The sequence below is a fragment of the Cotesia typhae genome, unplaced genomic scaffold (assembly GCF_013202065.1).
Source record: "Cotesia typhae breed Kobodo isofemale line unplaced genomic scaffold, CoteBio_Ctyphae scaffold_13, whole genome shotgun sequence".
NCBI classification, from domain to species: Eukaryota; Metazoa; Arthropoda; class Insecta; order Hymenoptera; family Braconidae; genus Cotesia; species Cotesia typhae.
Window position 1 is genome coordinate 4,783,986 of NW_027423774.1, and position 20,404 is coordinate 4,804,389.

Genomic DNA, 20,404 nt, shown 5'->3' on the forward strand with positions numbered 1-20,404 from the left:
TCATTGAATTATTAATTCAAGCAAAATTTTATTTATTTATAATTCACAAGTTACAGCAGTCACATAGTGACTGCAAGGTTGCTAGATTGCTCTTAAATAAATACTTTTTATATTTTTATAAATTAAAAAAATAAATTATTATATAATATAAAATATAAACATAATTATAAACAATTGATTGACAGATATTAAGAAGGCAATCGCTTTTCCCCCCTGCGATTACTCAAACAAATTTTATTTTTATTTCGATAAAAAACACATTCATGACATCGATGAGCTTGTATTTGTTCAAGATCCCTATAAGATATCAATACTGCCATTCTAATACGTCGTATCCCACATTTAGAAAATTTTACAGCAGACGGTAGAAACAATTTATTTTTAACATTAATTAAATGAGATTCGACTAACGAAAATATTTATTTAAAAATAGTAATTAAACTATTTGACCTTTAAAATTTTAATACGACTTGCACAATATTGTCATGATTCCATTTTTCAAAAAAATTCAATGTGTCAAATTTTCTGGGATACGACGTATTAAAATAGCAGTATCGATATATAAATAGTTAATTAAATAAAAAAATATATACGCAGTTCATTTCTGGCGCTTAAAAACTTATAAAGATAAGGAATTTTATTTCAAAACAAAAATTCAGAGACTTCTTAGCCTCGTCCGTAGCTGGAATGTATTTGAATAAACAAATTTCAACAACAATTTTTTTTTTTCTAAATGGCTCCGAGGTTGAATATTTAGGGAACCCTCTTAACTATTACCGTAATCGATTTATGATGTATGAATGGAAAAAAACAACAAAAATCTATTTCATATATAAAGGCAAACTAGAACTTACGAATCAGTTAACTATCGAGCTTCATAAGAAACTTTACTGACCTGAAAATATTATTTTCAAAGTTTTACGATGGCTAAATTGTTGGTTTTCTTACTTTTGATCGCAATTGCAGTCGCTGTATTTTCTGCACTTGCTGAAGGTACGCACAATATTTTATTACAAAATTATCCAATAATTAATTTGGTTTTTCATGCCTTTCTTTTCACGCAAACTTTTTTTTAATAAAAAAAATTTTTTTAAATTGTCACTGTGTTTTGAAATTGGGCAGCCGATTTTTGCTTATATTACTTGTCATCAATTTAATTATTTAAAATATTACGATCTAGAGAAACTTAAGGTTCTTTTTTTCAGAAGAACAGATTCAGCAGAAGCTAGAAGAAAAGCATCTTCGTTTGCCGCGGGATACCTGTGATCTCTCAGCAGTGGAAGCGGGTGACGCTGCTTGTACGGCCCACTGCACAGTCAAGGGATTCGATGGTGGCTGGTGTGAACAGGGAGATTGCCACTGCCGTAGTTAGTTTTGGATCTTCAGAATGATGCCGACACAAAACCCCAGTGATGAAAATTGGCGAATAATATCAATTGGATATTCTAACAATGACCTTCTTTAAATAATAAATTTTATAGATTAGAATTTAAGTGAAAGATAAAATTTGCTTGAAGAAATTATCCTGTATGTTATCACAATAAAAATACAGCAAGCTTTATTAAGCGGTTTTTTTTTTTTTTTGGTTTGAAAAAGGTTATTTATTTTGATTATTAATCTTTTTACATAATTAAGTAACAAATACCTTATAAAACTTACTCACTAATTTTTTATTTAAATATTTTAGTAGTCTTCAAATGAAGCGTCTCTCTAAAAAACAGTTGTATTAAAAATATTATAAACTTGAAAATTCCTGTTATACAGTGAGTATTATTTAAGTAAGTAAATATGTGATGAAAAAAAAAAAAAAAAAAAAAAAAACTTTATTAAGCGGCATGATGGCCGAGCGGACTAAGTCATTATCCCGTTAGTTCGGTCGCACATCATGCCGTGAGGCGAGGGATCGAGCCCCGACGGTTGTTAGAATAGTTCCAACACCAACCGTCGGGGGTCGCTCCGGTAGCCGAACTGTGTACTGGCATGGGTTTTCTCTGTGGTTTCCCCATCGTCACTATTCCAACAACCGATCGAAAGGGGTGAGGAATAGGGTAAATCCAGTACAGAAAGCACAAGTCGGTCCACAGCCGCATGAAGAATAATGAAAGATATGTTGATAATAAAAAGTGGAGAATATATTGGAATATGTTGATAATAAAAAAGTGGAGAATATATTGATAATAAGAGTTGAAAGATTGAGTTGATAATATAAAAGCGGAGAGCATACGTTGATAATAGAGAGAGACTATATGTGGAGACGCTGAGACAATCAGCCTTGTAAAAGCCAGAAATGGTATACAAATAAAAACTCAAATAATAATAATACAGCAAGCTTTATTAAGTTGTATATTTTTTACCACACCATATCAAAAGTTATCATATCTGTATATATTTAAATTCAACTTAAATCATTATTTGTTTTTGTAATTATTATAATTAAAGTTAAAGTTTGTCGCTTGCTGGACTAAAGATAGTTATCGAATGATCGAATAGATAAGTGGTAAAACAAGTATTTAAAACTACGAAAGATCGAGTCGATTGAGATTATTTGAAGAGCAGGTTTGGAAAAAATTACTTTGCATGGAAAAGAAGACTATAGAAAGCTTTTAGATTTTTCTTGAATAAAATTTTTGAATTTTTTGAAGGAGAATTTAAAATTTTTCGAAATTGGAAAGTAATTTATAATTTTTTCTATCCCTTAAAAAAAAATCATTTGCTTTTAAAAAAATACTTTTTATATTTCTATAGATTAAAAAAAAATTTTTTTGAATTTTTTGGAAGAAGAATTTTAAATTTTTGCAATTGGGAAGTGATTTAGAATTTAGAATATTTATTTCATAGTTATATTTTAAAATAACGAATTTTCATTATTTTTGGACTGCAATGCATTCCAAACTGTAGCAGGTTGCATATTTGTCAGCATCCGTAGGTACATGGCTACATTGTTTGATTGTGATACAAGGATCACCCAATTCTGATAAATGCAAAAATTTTGTAATTAATGTAAGCGCTTGAAATATTACAAAAAATATTTAACTGAAAAAAAAAGTTTAAGTCCCATTGCAATACGTTTAAGTGTATAGCTTATACTCTTGAACGTATTGCGATAGGACTTGAACTTTTTTTTTTTTTTTTTTTTGTGTATGTCACTCACTTGTGGCGTAGTAGGAATCGCGGACTTCTTCTTTGTTCAGGTAATTTTGGATCCATTGGCACTTATCTTCAAAACATCCCAAGTCCTTTCTCTGACAATCTTTATGTTCACTGCAAGATTCATCGAATTGACTCGCTTGTATGAAACACACAAGAGTAGTCATCAAAAGCACGACAAAGATCTTCATTTTAAGACGAAATAATTATTAACAGTTACTTGCTGGTAATTTTTTTTTTTTTTTTTTTTTTTGAGCATTTTAGAAAACGATCGCTTATATAGCAAGAATCGCTATGTAAGCAAATATAGAGTAGTGGAAATATTTCTAACCGTGTAAGTTTGGGATTAGTCAAAAAAAAATAAAAATTATCTAAACGTGCAAGACATTGAATATGATTACCGGTATTACTTCTATCATTTAGAATGTTGCTATTATTTTATGTACTGTATTTTATAATAGTATATCCGAACAAAAACAGTTTTACTGTAAAAAATTGCGCCAAGTTCACATTCATAAAACTCATCTCAATAACATCTGCACTTTGCAAAAAAAATAAGACTCGTTACAATAATTTTCATTCTATACAAAAAAAAGTTAAATACAAAAAAATACCAAGAAACCGTCATAATGTTGAAAAAATTGAAAAAAATTTGTTGAAAATTTAAAAATTAAGAAAAAATTTTTTTATCGTACTTGGCGCGCGTCATTGAGTACCCCAAATTTTTTCAAGATACATGAACATCCTTTTAATGTTTTAACATTTATAAGTAAGTCAACCTATAAAATGCATAAATGTAATTAATGAAATATTATTTTATGATACGTTTAACAAAAGTTAGGTAAAATCAACATGGCATACGTATTTTATTTGAAATTTTTAAATTCTCCGCCCATCGTTTATGATTTCAATAAAACGCCCTCTCCTGTTCGGTTATGCAATTTGCTTACAAGTGAATACGCCTGCATACATTGACTCTGTCGTGGAATCACTGCGAAAATTGAGTTGATTAAAAAATAAAACGTATGGCCGACTAAATTGAGAAAATGCGGTGTGATTGCCAATCAAAATGTGTTAATTACAATTAAACGAAACATGATCAAGTTTCTTCATGAAAGCTTAATGACGGAACTGAAAAAATTGAATTAAAAAATTTTGTGTTATTTCAGATATCTTCACCAGACTACCATATTGACAGATATATTCACTAAAAATCTGAAAAAATTTTCGAAACGGATTTTTTCACTGAAACTGATATTAATCCAGTAAGCAGTGTTTTTAATTCGTTGAGTATACTTCACTGATGTGAATCTATAAACATAACAATGTATGAAATCATATATTATATAATTAGAGCTGATAAGATATAATATATATATATATATATATATATATATATATATATATATATATATATATATATATATATATATATATATATATATATATATATATATATATATATATATATATATATGTTATATAATTATACATATTTACATTACATAAATTCAAGCGAAATCGTTTTTTCTCGGGTTGAAATTCGTTCGAAAAAATTTGGGGTACTCAATGACGCGCGCCAAGTACGATAAAAAATTTTTTTCTTAATTTTTAAATTTTCAACAAATTTTTTTCAACATTATGACGGTTTCTTGGTATTTTTTTGTATTTAACTTTTTTTGTATAGAATGAAAATTATTGTAACGAGTCTTATTTTTTTGCAAAGTGCAGATGTTATTGAGATGAGTTTTATGAACGTGGACTTGGCGCAATTTTTTACAGTGAAACTGTTTTTGTTCGGATTTCATATCTTTTTGTTAAGTGTAATTTTTGCTCGCCTCTTAATTTTAAAATTGAACTTTTCCCGCGCAAAATTAGAAATATGTAAATAAATTAATTAATGCAGGTAAAGCTATTATCATATAAAAGGTTATTTGTTCGTTAATTTTGAAAATCAAATCCTAACAAAAAAATTAAAATTCTGTTTCTCTCATAGTAGCTAGTAGCATTAAAAAACTTAACGTGACTGACCCGTGTAAACTCTTCGGTTTCAATTAATTAACTAGCTTATCAATGGGGATTTTAAATTTTTATGTATATATAGTTAAAGTTTAACATTTTTTTGAATTAAAAAGTTGTTAATCTAGATTTAATGCTCTACTACACATTAATTTAACAATAACAATAATTATTTTGGTATTGATAAACAATGATAATGATACTTTTAACATCAATTTATCATTACCGATATAATAAATTTCATTTTTATAATGATTATTATTGTTATTGTTACAATGACATTATTGTTAATAAAGGGGAGAATGTATCATACGCATAATTGTAATACCTATGGCCTAAAAATTACAATTATTTGAAATCCGCTCGATTGAATAACAATGCCACCTACAGGCAACGACTACAAAGTCGTAGAATGTGTACACTATCCAATGAGAATTGCCTAAATCTTGAACTGCTGGCCTGAAGGAAGAAAGTAAAACTCAAACAATCTTTAGCCTGTTGTGCATTTAGTCTAGTTAATAAATTAAATTCAATAGAAAGAATAGGTTTGAAAACCATCCACATATGAAGTTGTTTGATAGTTTGTTCTAGAAATTTTGTATTTATAAAGTATTTTAACATTCTTAATTTCAAAATTAAATTTTTCCCGCGCAAAATTGAAAATTCATAAATGAATAAATTAATGCAGGCAAAGCTATTCTAATATGATAGGTTGTTTATTCATTAATTTTGATAATCAAATCCGAATAAAAAAATTGAAATTCTGTTTCTCTCATAGTAGCTAGTAGCATTAAAAAACTTAACGTGACTGATCCGCGTAAACTCCGCGGTTAAAAGCGATTAACTATCTTATTAATAGGGATTTTACATTTTTATTTATATACACTAAAAATTTTAACATTTTTTTGAATTAAAAAAGTTGTTGATTTGGATTTAATACTCTAATACACATTAATTTAATAATAACAATAATTCATTCAGTAATAATAATGATAATGATATTTTTAACTTCAATTTGGTATTACCGATATAATTAATTTCAGTCTCATAATTTTTATTATTAGTGTTATTGTTATTATGACATTGTTGTAAGTAAATGACACAATACACCATGCGCATAATTGTAAGACTTTTCACCTAAAGATTACAATTATTTGAAATCCACTTGATTGGATAACAATGCAACCTATCGTCAATGACCACAAAATCATAGAATGGTACACTATCTAATGGGAATAACCTTTGATTATGATTGTTCATGTACAAAAAACCTTTGTTCCAACTTCAAATTATTTATTTCTTGTTTAATTAACATTTTTAATAAGCTGAATATTAGTATTCTAAATATTTGCACTGCGCATGCGTCAACTTTATGTTTAGACTTTCAGCGCGGACTTTTGAAAATTATATTGACCAGCACAGTGATTAGAGTAAGTGTATTTTTCTTGTAATTTCAATTATAGAGGTCACAGGACAAAAGGGCAACGTGTAGTTTTTAATAATTTTATTATAAGTTTTATTTTAATAAAGTATTGAAATTTTTGTTAATTGTTATGGATTTTTTTTTTTTTTTTTTTTTTTTTTTTTTAATAGTTCGTAGTATTCATGAAAATAAAAAAAAATGTACATGCATTGATTAACAATTCTCTCGATATTTTTAAAAATCTAGAATGAAATGAATATTTATTAGTTACTTATTTATTTACTTAATGACATTGATATTGGCTGATGTCTAACAATTTTTTTTTAATTATTTGAATTAATTAAATAGTAATTCCTAAAAAATTACACCCGTAAATTTTTTAATTTTTTACACATGAGATGTGCTTGTCACTATAATTTTCAAAAGACCGCGCTAAAAGTCTATATACGTAAAGTTGACGCATGCGCAGTGCAAATATTTAGAATGCATACATACAGCTAATTAATAATGTTAATTAAACAACAAATAAAAAATATGAAGTAGGAACAAATGTTAAATATACATGAACAATCAAAAATACAGGCTTGATGACCTAAATGAGCTATCCCGTTGAATCTACAGTTTATGTAGAAATAATTCCAGTGCACTCTGGTGGTTGTAGATGCAAGCTGTGAATTAACTTTTTTCAGTGTAGTTGCGTATCTATAGTAAGATTACTACACATTTTTATTTTATCTAGTCTGTGGCGGTGACTTTTCTCCTTTTCTCCATGAAAAAAAAGTCAGGATCGAAATTTCTGGGCTTACTATAGTTTGTGCTGATAAAATTTAATAATTTTAAGTGAATTAAATGTTATAATTGATTATAATTAATTAATATCAGTAAAATACAGTATGACTTACTTTTATGATATATCATTTTGGAAAAAGGAGTACCATATAATTAAATAAAATTTTGCAACCTCGAAATACCATTCTGCTTACAGTTAACACAGTCGGTAGTCTGGCGCTCCGTTTACAACGGAATTTTTGAACGGAACTTGGCGCCAGATTCTACCGAATCTGTGGATGACAACGTAGGTAGTGACATCTGAAAGCGACTAAAAATATCACACTGATTTTTAAGTGTAGTCTAAAAATATGAAACATTGGAAATTAAATTTTTAGTTAAGAAGTGTTTCTATGCAGAGATTTTTGAATAAAAAAATTTAATTTAAACAGTTATATTCAACGTTGTCTGAATCGAAATAATTCTGATTTATAAAAATAAATCATTTTTTCATAAAAAAATTTCTCCCTAGCACTTTTGCTATTGAAAAATGAAAAGATGAATTTAATTTTTTAATTTTTATATTTTTGTAATAAAAAGATAATTTTTTATTTTTCATTTTTTATTTCTGTGATAAGAAGAATACTTATCATTCAAAATAAAATATAAACTTATTTCACGAAAAAATATAAGTATGAAATGAAGAATAGTTTATATTGATGAACTAAATTATCAATTAGAAGCTTTCCATTTCAGATAAATTTTAAAAGAAAATTAAGTAACTTTGAATTTAATAATTCAATGATTAATGATTTAATAACAATCATGATAAGAATAGAGATAAATATTTTTATTCCTATTATTTTTGTCATTAATTTAGTATTACCATTATTATTATTTTCAGTATTATCGTTACTATTATTATTATTATTATTATTATTATTATTATTATTATTATTATACGGCTCCGTATACATGCGAAGTTTTTCGAGTAAAATTTGAATTTCCCGGGAATTTATATTGCTCCGTACACATCCGGAGCCGTATCGTTCATTTGCCGTACCTTTAGGCACATTCAATTTGAATTTATTAATACTTTCTCGCTAAAAGTTTAAAGTAAATCCAAGCAATTAAATAAGAAGGTAATTGTAAGCGAATCACCGTAGTTCATTAGAACATATGTGTGTGAGTCCCTTCAAGATTGGAGTTTACTTGAAGCTACAGTATATGTAGAAAGAACCAGTGCACCCTGGCGAGTGTAGATCCAAGCTGCGAAATATCTTTTTTTAACTGTAGTTTCCCATCTATCAAAGGATTACTATGCATTCTCGAATTATTTAGTCTGTGGCAGATCACTTTGCCCATTGAAAAAAAGTCAGGATCGAAATTTTTGCGTTGCTATAGTTTGTGCTGATTAAATTTAATAATATTAAGCAGATTAATTGTTATAATTGCATATAATCAATTAATATCAGGAAAATAAGGTATGAACTACCGTTATAATACTAATTTAAGGAAAAAAAGGACCGTAGAATTAAAAATAAATTTGCAACCTCTAAAAAACGTGATGCTAACAGTAAACACAGTCGGTAGTCTGGTGCTCCGTTTACAACGGAATTTTTGAACGGAACTTGGCGCCAGATTCTACCGAATCTGTGGATTAGATACCTAGGCCAGTAAAATAAAAAAAGTGAACAAACATGTGGTCTGAGGCTTTACTTTTTACTGGCCAAGGTAGTCCATCGGCTGAAGAGGGAAGCCCGTGTACATTTTATGTCCATGGAAAATTCCAACGAATTCTTACGTATTTTGGGTCAGGGATTACGAATATCGTATTTAATTTTATGGAAAATGGTGCAAACAATTGTTATTAACAATTTAATTGTTTAAACCGGTATAACTCAGGAACGGCTAATTTGACGGGGAAGTTTATTTGAAAAAAAGTGTTTAAAATTAAAAAACCAATAAAAAATGTTCTAATCGATTTTTTGATAAAGTTAATATTTTCGAAGATATCGCAAAAACGATGAATAGCGGTAGGACCTCTCTGTCGCGCGCACGCAACCCGTGGACTCAATCAGCTAACGACGAGTAAAAATAAAATACAAAGACGAAAAAAATTAGAAGCTCGGTGTAGACAAGAGATTAAGAAAAGAAACTTATGAGAGTCATAAAGGAGACTCTACAGAAGATATCTAGACCCATTATCAATCGATCCACCCCATAGACACAGAAAAACAGCCCCATAAGTGGCTATTTTTAGCTAATTTTAACGGAATTTAAGCTTTAAAAATTCATTCCTTAGTGTCCACGGGAGATTAAGAGAAAAAAACTGATGGGAATCATAAAGTACACCCTAGAGAAGATTTTCAGGCCTATTATCGATCGATAAACCCCATAGAAACCGAGTAACAGCCCTATAAAAGGGGGTTTTTTAATTAAATTAACTGAATTTCGACTTTAGAAAATTCAATCCTCGGTGTCCACCTGAGATTAAGGAAGGAAAATCATGGGAATCTTCTAGGACACTATACAGAAGATTCCCAGACCCATAATCGATAGATTAACCCCGTAGACACCGAGTAACAGCCCTATAAAAGGGGGTTTTTTAATTAAATTAACTGAATTTCGACTTTAGAAAATTCAATCCTCGGTGTTCACCTGAGATTAAGGAAGGAAAATCATGGGAATCTTCTAGGACACTATACAGAAGATTCCCAGACCCATAATTAAAAGATTAACCCCATGGACACCGAGTAACAGCCCCATAAGTGGCTATTTTTAGCTAAAATCAGCGAAATTTCTGCTTCAAAAATTCATTCCTTAATGTCCACGGGAGATTAAGAGAAAAAAACTTATGGGAATCATAAAATACACCCTACAGAAAATTTTCAGACCCACAATCGGTCGATTAATCCCATAGACACCGAGTAACAGCCCCATAAAAGTCGTTTTTTGAGTTAATTGAACGAAAATCGACTGTTCAAAATTTATTCCACGGTGTCCACGGGAGATAAAGGAAGAAAACTCATGGAAATCATAGAGTAGACTCCACAGATGATTTCGAGACCCATAATTGATGGATTCTTCCCATATCTATGGAGAAACAGCTCCAAAAGTAGCGGTTTCTAGCTTATAAGTCAGAATTTCGGTATTCCAATATTCTTCTTAGTTCAGTTAGTTTACAACTGACCGACTCTGTAACTGTAAAAAAAATAATACAAAGAAGAGAATGTAACTGCACAAATAATTAAGGTTTTTTTACTAAACTAGCTTTTATTCTGTTGAGCAAAATATGTAATTTTGACAGCTCTTTTCATTTACACACCTGCAAAAAGAGCAACATAACATTCCGTTAATTATACAATTACATTTTCTTGAACAATTTTTGCAATGACATGGCGGGGGTAATTCGTCAATGGGTGGATAAAGTGATACGCTTCGCTTTGGTACTAGTTTTTGATCTTTTTGTTCGTAGCCAAAGTCTACAGGATCGAGGTTATTTTTTCCGAACTGAACATCCACATCTTACTGTAGGTGATATAATAAGCTCTTCGAATATGGTATGTTATCTCTTCACTACATGGAGGTAATTCTGTTATTACCGTAATTTTGCCTGATTTAAATAACGAAACCCTTAAGTCGTTGAAAGTTTCACATGTTTCTTTTTTATATAAAACCCGTACTAGATAGGTTTCAGCTGCTTTAAGAATATCTCCCAGATCCAACTGTTGTACGTCTATTGATAAAATAAAGTTATTTGACTTAAGTAATTAGGGCGATGAAAGTTTCGCATTTTTTATTTTTTCATCTCAATTCTTTTGTCTTCAACAAAAGTTTGAAAGAAAGAGTAGTTCAAATAATAATAACATTTGTTAGAAATATAATGAATCATTCCAAAACGCATATATAAAACAATAATTAAAAAAATTAAATGTAAAAATATAGTAATATATATAGTTTGAAAAAATTAAATGTTAAAAAGAAGGAAAAGAGCAAGTTATTGCGAATATTTTGGAAAACTTTTTTAGATATATATATAAAAAAAAAGGATCTACTTAATGTATAGACCCTGTTTGGTGCACTCTCACTGAAAGAATTGTTAAGGCTGAAGGGGAAAGCCCGTATGCATTTTTAGGACCCCGGGTTCAGATAACTGATATGATCGCAATATTTGCCGGGGATTACGGAAAACTAGGTTATTTTGCTCGTTGATAGTAGGTACAATTGTTAATAACAATTAAATTATTTAAACCGATATAATTCAAGAACGGCTGATTTATCACGGATAAGTTTGTTTAAAAATAAAAATTTTAAAAGTAAAAAACCAACAAAAACTATCATTTTTTTGTCAATTTTTTTAAAAAAAGTTTTTTTATGGGGCTGTTACTGAGTGTTCATGGATTGATCGATCTATTATGGATGTGGACATCTCTTGTAGGGTGTACTCTATGATTCCCATAAGTTTTTTTTTCTCTTAATCTCCCATGGACACTGAGAAATAAATTTTTAAAGCTGAAATTTCGCTGAAATTAGCTAAAAATAGCCACTGATGGGGATGTTCCTCCGTGTCCATGGGGTAAATCGATCGATTATGGGTTTAAAAATCTTTTCTAGGGTGTACTCTATTATTCCCATGAGGATTCTTCCTTAATCTCTCGTAGACACCGAGAAATAAATTTTTAACAGTCAATTTTTTGTCAATTTACTTAAAAACGACTTTTATGAGGCTGTTACTCGGTGTCTACGGGGTTAATCTATCGATTATGGGTCTGGGAATCTTCTGTATAGTGTCCTAGAAGATTCCCATGATTTTCCTTCCTTAATCTCAGGTGGACACCGAGGATTGAATTTTCTAAAGTCGAAATTCAGTTAATTTAATTAAAAACCCCTTTTATAGGGCTGTTACTCGGTTTCTATGGGGTTTATCGATCGATAATAGGCCTGAAAATCTTCTCTAGGGTGTACTTTATGATTCCCATCAGTTTTTTCTCTTAATCTCCCGTGGACACTAAGGAATGAATTTTTAAAGCTTAAATTCCGTTAAAATTAGCTAAAAATAGCCACTTATGGGGCTGTTTTTCTGTGTCTATGGGGTGGATCGATTGATAATGGGTCTAGATATCTTCTGTAGAGTCTCCTTTATGACTCTCATAAGTTTCTTTTCTTAATCTCTTGTCTACACCGAGCTTCTAATTTTTTTCGTCTTTGTATTTTATTTTTACTCGTCGTTAGCTGATTGAGTCCACGGGTTGCGTGCGCGCGACAGAGAGGTCCTACCGCTATTCATCGTTTTTTGCGATATCTTCGAAAATATTAACTTTATCAAAAAATCGATTAGAACATTTTTTATTGGTTTTTTAATTTTAAACACTTTTTTTCAAATAAACTTCCCCGTCAAATTAGCCGTTCCTGAGTTATACCGGTTTAAACAATTAAATTGTTAATAACAATTGTTTGCACCATTTTCCATAAAATTAAATACGATATTCGTAATCCCTGACCCAAAATACGTAAGAATTCGTTGGAATTTTCCATGGACATAAAATGTACACGGGCTTCCCTCTTCAGCCGATGGACTAAGGTGTTTTTACTATTTTTTATGAATCAAAAGTCGCGGGCAATAAAAAATAATCAAGTTTAAGTATTATGCTTCTTTTCCAAAGTGACGGAATCATTTTTTATTTTATTATATAGGTAGAACTTAAATATTTAAATAATTATTCAATTTTTCTAAAATTATTAAAAATAAATTCACAGAATTGTTGATGAGTCTTAATTTCATCCGCATTTGGATCAAAAATAAAATTTTCCAAAAGAGTATTTTTTAAATAATTCTTGCACTTCTGTACCGATCATTTTAGTTTAAGAGATTTCGAAAAAAGGGTTTTTTTTTATATAACTCAAGCTTTTACATAACGCTAGTTAACTTGATTGCAAAATGGCGATAAATTATATCTAGAATTACTCAAATTTTTTTTTCTCTCACAAATTTGTTATTTTATTTTAATGTTTACCTACTCGAGTTATTATAAAGGAATTGTTGCAATGCGAATATGAATTTAATTATTTTTTTGGTATCACAAAAATAATTTTAAGAACAATTACTTTGCAAAGATTATTAACCCTGTTAATGGTTAAACGGCTGTTGGGTTTGGTTGTTAATAAAATAAAAATAAAAAAATAAAATTTTCAAAAAATTTTTTTTTTAATTTTGTTTTTTTCACTGTAGATTTAATAATGTCAATTATACATAACATAACCGGATTAGAAAATTTTTTCACGGGTTATCTAAGCTTAACCCTTCAGCGCTTAGTCTTAAAACCCCACTCTTCACCATACCATGACAGCACGTGTAGTAAGGACATACAAAAAGTATAAAAAAATTCACAGAAATTCGATATGGATACATTTTCACCTACGGCCCTGTAAATGTCTGTAGAGTGAGGCTAAGATCAGTGGAAAAGTACTCGCGGTAGTATAACACAATATCATGAATCATGATACTACTTCGTGCTTTACTCACACAACTTCGCGGGGTGTTGTGATTTGCGCTCTCTCCACTTATCATACACGAAGATATTTTAGATTCTCAAAAGCTAAGGGGTTACAATTTTTTTTTCGATGATTTTCTGGTCTCAAAATTAGATTTATTTAGCAGAAGAAATTTTTAATAGTAACTAAAAGAGTTCCAATATTTTGCTAGAGCGATCTATCATTTTGAAAAAAAATTATAAGATTTAACTGAACCTTGCAAGCCTCATTAATTTTTTTAATTATTGTAAAATCATAATTTCATTCTTGATTTTCTTGAAATCATCAAAATCATCAAAATTAAATCGTTTTAAATGAAATTTTGAGCTCCTGCAAGCTACTACACTGACAGAAAAAATATCTTTTGAAAAAAGTGAGCATTGTTGTCTCAAAACAATAATTTCTAGAAATTTTTAAACAATTTCTATTTCCTAGCTAAAGAAAATATAATTTTTCTCACATTTACTTTCTTGTTAAAAAAAAAAAAAAATTTTTGATTTGAAAAAAATAATTTTAAATAGACAATTTTAATTACCATCCTAAATTTGTGTCCAAATTTATAAAACTTTTTTTAAACAGAAAAATTTTTATTTCTACAGCTGAGAATTAAACTTGTTTAAAATTTTCAATAAATTACTTCTTATTAAAAAGAAATTTTTTTTTTTTTCAGTGTATAAGAGCACGAAAAAAGAATCTGTCATTGCCACGAGTAGTCAGATCCTTCCAACGATTCCAATAAAAATTACAAACTTTTTTAAAAAATTATTCAACAACAAAATTTTGCTTATTGCGCATTAAAAGGCTTCAAAATAAGTAATGGAAAATTTTCATAGTCCCCCCTGAGTCTTTCATCAGCATACGATCATAAATAATGGATAATTTCCATAACTTCCAATTCGAATTACGAGAAATAGCTGTACATAACATCGATTTTTTTTTTTTATTATTTTTATTTTTTTTCATTTATTATGAATACTCATCACGTCAATTACAAAAAGAATTCCGGTTGTTAACCACTGAGAAATATTTTTTTTCTTGGCATTTGATTTTTTTTCTCATTTTACTTTCTTAGTTACACTGTCTCCATTTATAATACCACATAACGGGAACGAGTTTAATATATAAGGACGAGATGAGAAACTTTTGAGTCAGTTTGCAATCACACCTTGCAAGAAACCTTTCGAGATTTTACCTTCGTGGAACTTGAGCATTTTTTTACGATGGCTAAGTTACTAGTTTTTCTACTTTTGGTCACTTTCGCTGTTGCAGTATTGTCTGCCCGAGGTAAAGGTATAGACATAATTTCCAAAAAAAAAATAGATTTACTAAAATTTGATAAATAAATAATAAATTGGACGCCATTAACGCGGAGAGTCTGGATTACGTTCGTCTGAAAATGGAAGCTTGTTTTCAGCTTAAAATTTTTTTTTCTAAAAAATTAGATTCGATTAAATATTGAAAAAAATTTATACCGAAAAAATAAAATTTAATAAAAAAAAAAAGTTAAATTTTCTATGAAAATAAAGTTAGCCGACATTTCAAAATTTTTAGAAATTTTTTTTTTTTTTAATTTCACTTAAATAATTAAAAAAAAAATTTGAAAAATTATAAGTGCAATTTTTTAGAAATATCTTTTTAGTTGTAATTTAATTAATAAAAAAAAATTAAAAATTTTTAGACGTCTGCAAACTTCAGTGTCATAATTTTATGCTTAAACATGGCGGTGTTAACACTATAACTCTCAAAAAATACGATAAATCGACTTGATTATTTTTTTATTCCGTTTGTATTTTAAATCTTCAAAGCTAGTTTGAAAATCATGCCTCAATTATTTTTCGTTTAATTTTATATAAAAATTTTCTCCATATGGAATATTCCATCGTAAACAAAATTCCTTGTAGAGTCTATTAGCGCATGCGTTTCTATTATTTGTAATTGACCTCTCGCGACGTGTGAGGGCATTCAACTCACAAGATAATTTCTTCTCACGGAAGATTTAAACAAACATCGAAAGTTAATCGAAAAGAAAGTTTATTTGTTAACATCAAAATTTTATAATTTTTATTACAGATGACGATGGTTCCTATCAAGAAGGAACATACCAACAGCAGGGTGATTCACATCAAGCTAAATGCGCAAGACTCCTAGTTGGCGACCGAAGAGATCCCGCTCCTGAAGATGCGAACAACTGTTTACACGAATGCGTTATTTACAAGAAATACGTCGGAGGATACCGCGAAAATGGCGCTTGCCGTTGCTGTTAAAAACCACTTCTTTAATTGTATTATTTTTAATTTACATATGGAATAATTTTGCATAAAATTTATTGAATAAAAATTCAAATTTTTTGAAAAACTTTCTAGATTTCGTAATTATCCAATAAAAAAATTTTGATTCAAATTCCTTTGATATTAATTATTAATTTTACTTCATCAGCCAAGTAGCCGAAGTTTTTAATTTGAATTTGCAACTACAGTCCTTTTTTTTCTTATAAAATAGAACCGGTTATTTTTTTTCTCTCGTTTGGAACTTATGGAAAAATTGAGACACAGTTAAACTATCTCAGAGAGGGAGCATGTTACTCCATAACAGATTAAGTAAGTTTCGAACTACTACCAAAATTTAAATTAAAGGAAGTTCCTGTCAATCTTAAAAAATACATTGAAGTTGATGTTAAATTTATTTAAATTTTACAACTGTTGTATCTTTGATCTCTAATTCTGATTATTGCGTACATCAAATTTCCTTCAACCTTCAAGTGTTGCTAGCTCTGAAAAAAATGGTAATTTTTGTCGATTTTTCCGTAAAAAATTCGTCTTGATACTTAAATTGATAGAATTGATGGATTTATTTTAAAAAATTAATAGCAATAATGTATTGTGGAAGAATTTTTTCATTAAAAGTACGCTGAAAGAAATTTTTTTAGAAACTGCCATTAAATTCACGGTAATCGTCGGACAGAGCACAATCTCATCATTCGTCGGTAAGTGAGATAATTTTTTTTTTTTCAAAAAATGTTACCGTAGCTTATCGTAGATTTTAGAAGGTTTTACATAAATTTTATCTAGTCTACCATAAAATAATTAAAGTTTTTGATTATTTTTATTTCAAAAATTGTAATAAAATTTTTAATTTTTAAAGTTACATCCTTGCGTTTCCAAAGTAAGCCAAAGTAACTTAAATTAGCTTTAAAATTCTCGTTAAATTTATTTAATTGATTATTACACACCAATTAAATTTTTAGTAATTTTTACCAAGAGAAAAAAATTTCTTTCGAAAAAATAAAATAAAATGAAAAAATTAATTTAATAAAAAAATTTCTTAAACAAAAATAAAAATTAAATAAACATTTTTGTGACAAGAAATTAATTTGTTTAAAATTTTAAACAATTTTATTTCTTACCTGAAGAAAATTTTTTTCAGTGTGCTATTTTGAGTATTATTAAAAATTAATTTTATTGTATGGCTTTTAAATAAATTTTTTATTAACTAAGATAAAAATCGTCCGACGCTTTTTTAATTTACTTTTTTTTTTAACGCGTATTTTATATTTTTTAAAACTACTATTTATTAATAATTTATTGGATAAGATTATTTACACTTTCAGCATCGTTATCTTATTTTGACAGGCGACAAAATATAAATCAATGATTATAGACAAGATTAATTTTATAATTTTACCATTAAACGTATTTTATTTATGCTATTTACAACACATACATACAATACGTGATCCTTACTTAAATCTAAAATATTCTAATCTCCCAAAGAGTAATCATATAATATGTCAATATACCAATTATTATTTCCCAATCATTCCTTTTTATATTTAATAGTCTCATACAATTTTATCCTTTTAAATCCTTAATTTTAGGGAATCTCAACGTACTTACAACGATAAATAGAACAATAGAGCATTTTTTTTTTTATTAAGATTTAAAGTGTCTGATATGTTACAAACTTATTATTAATAATCAAAATTTTAAACTCGTTTATTTTTATTTACTTTATTTACTGTATTTGTTCTTTCCACGTTAAAGTTATCTGATAAAAACATTTTAATGTCGTATGTGTGTAAGTATTTTGTTTGATATATTGCTTAAACAATTATATTTTTAATGTGAATGCTGGATGATATATTTGTAAATTATCTGACTGGAAAGACAAATTATAAATATACACACTGTATATTTATTTACTCCACATTATATTTACTTAAAAATTTATTTTTAAAGGGAGAACACCACAAGAGGTGATTTTCGGAAATTTTTTTGACAGGGAAAATAAAGGAATTGAGGGTTCGGATTTTTTTATTTTATTAAGAGTACATTGAAGATTATTACCTTAAATTTTTATTGAAAAATATTTAATTATTACAAAGTTATTAACAATCTCGTAGAACTCTAAAAAAAAATTTTCCCCTCCATGGTCGGTTCGATAAATTAAAAAACAAATCATCTAAAAATAAAAAACTAAATTTTTTTTTAATCAGTAAAGATGTAGTTATCGTCGTACGTACGTAATTTAAAAAATTTTTATTTTAAATATTTTTTTAGCCAAGTTAAAAAAAAAAAAAAAAAAAAAAACAGTAAGAATATTGAGAAAATTTTCAATCAGCCGCCATTTTTTTTTAAATGAAAATTTTCAAAATTCCGTACGTGCGACGATAACTACATCTTTACTGATTAAAAAAAAATTTAGTTTTTTATTTTCAGATGATCCGTTTTTGAGTTATCGAACCGACTAGGGAGGGGGAAATTTTTTTTAGTGCTCTACGAGATTGTTAATAACTTTGTAGTAATTAAATATTTTTTAATGAAAATTTAGGGTAATAATCTTTAATATACCCTTAATAAAATAAAAAAAATCCGATCCGCAAATTCTTTTATTTTCCCTGTCAAAAAAATTCCCGAAAATCACCTCCTTTTTTTTTTTCGATCGTCACAGTGGTGTTCCCCCTTAATCCAACCAAATTAATTAATAACAATAATAATAATCTCAAAAGATTAAATTGTAATTCAGCATTTACAAAAATTGAAAGCATTAAACAAATTATTTCTTCATGAAAATTGTCTTATATTGTTTAAAAAGATATTTAAAAAGTTGCGTATACTATTTGTTATTTATTTTATTAAATTATTACCCGCGGGTGCTAATGCTGTATATGTATATATAAGAGTAGTGTATATTTATTTATTATATGTACAGATTAATTCTCGATTAGCTTCAAATCTCAAATTAATGAGCTTTGTTTTATTTAAACTTGCTTCGTTGTTTCAATAAATAACGAAACAGTCTTAGTCCTCGCCTCTCTTCATTTCTTCTTTTAATTAACAACTAAAATAAATAAATAAATAAATAAATAAATAAATAATAGTAAGTGTAAATAAATTAATTGCACCTAAAATAATAATTGAAGAAAAGAAGAGAGGTCTGCTGCTGGGACAAATATACATTTTATAACTAGTTTTATATATTAAATATTATACTTTCTTGGACATGTAGAAGTTTCTACGGTGAATACGCTCTAAATATTTTTTAATTAGAAAATTTATTGACAAACTGATAATTGATGTTTAATGAACACTGAAAAAAAAATTTTTTTCTCCCACTTTTTTTTTTTTTTAAATACTAAAATTTACGATGCTTAAGGAGGTACCACGGCAAGAAAAGACACCAATAGATATAGAATAAAAATTCCAGCGTATTAGAGGATACTTATGAGTATAAGTGCTTAAAATTTCAAAAAAATTTTAAGACGGCTTTTTTTCGAAATGTCCTTAAGAATGTCCTGTGAAAAATCACCTTTCTTACAGTATTCTTCAATTTTTGTATACGCGTACTTTTAAGTGTCCTCTATACGAATAAATTTTTTTTAATCCTCCTTGCGTTGTTAATTTTTTGAAATATTATCAATTAAAAATCGTACATCTAACATAAATTCCCTACACTGAGAAAAAAAATACTTTTACTCAATTAACAATTATTAATTATTAATTTCTGAAGAGAAGAGCATCAATATTTATCTTTGGATAATAAATAAAAAAAAAAAAAAAAGCTTTATTTAAATTAAGTAAAAATTATTTCAATCAATTTAACAAGTTCTTAAGCTAAGAATATATATTCTTGAAAATTTTCAAGAACATACATTCTTATATCAAAAAAATTTTCTTAATAAAAGTTTTTTTTTTCTTTCAGTACCCTGATCGTAGTTAGAGTGATCATTTTATAGAATAACAACCATATTTTCCTTAGAATTTTTTTTTGAAAAATTACAAATATTTAATTGAAGTTATAACAAGTATTTTTTTTTTATTAAAATTAGCATAGACGAGCGGTATTAATTTTTTTATAAAAAATGTTTGAACTTAGCGACTTTTGATATTTTACGTGAGTGGAAGTAAGTGAGCGATAGTCTGTAAATAGAGGCAGCACTAGTGCATGAGAAATAAACCAATAGCCATAATCTATTGGTGTCTTTTTCTTGTCTATGAACGTTCTTAAATCAGAGTA

The 20,404-nt window shown here is 28.0% G+C and overlaps 2 protein-coding genes across 3 annotated transcripts; one reads left to right on the top strand and one right to left on the bottom strand.

Moving 5' to 3' along the window:
- The first annotated feature begins 45 nt into the window (after positions 1-45).
- Positions 46-2,602, top strand: LOC141534895 (U-Asilidin(12)-Dg3b-like). 2 transcript variants are annotated; one of them, XM_074254517.1, is made up of 2 exons: positions 46-993; positions 1,206-2,602. In XM_074254517.1, exons 1-2 carry the CDS (start codon positions 924-926, stop codon positions 1,370-1,372), a joined length of 237 nt encoding a protein of 78 aa, XP_074110618.1. In that variant the 5' UTR covers positions 46-923; the 3' UTR covers positions 1,373-2,602. The 2 variants fall into 2 exon arrangements, with proteins under 2 accessions (XP_074110618.1, XP_074110619.1); XM_074254518.1 differs by having other exon boundaries at positions 1,209-2,602.
- On the bottom strand, positions 2,315-3,402 carry LOC141534894 (uncharacterized). Its single transcript, XM_074254516.1, has 2 exons — positions 3,152-3,402; positions 2,315-2,971 (listed from the first exon to the last, which is right to left on the bottom strand). Exons 1-2 carry the CDS (start codon positions 3,336-3,338, stop codon positions 2,865-2,867), a joined length of 294 nt encoding a protein of 97 aa, XP_074110617.1. The 5' UTR covers positions 3,339-3,402; the 3' UTR covers positions 2,315-2,864.
- Between the last annotated feature and the right edge of the window lie 17,002 nt (positions 3,403-20,404).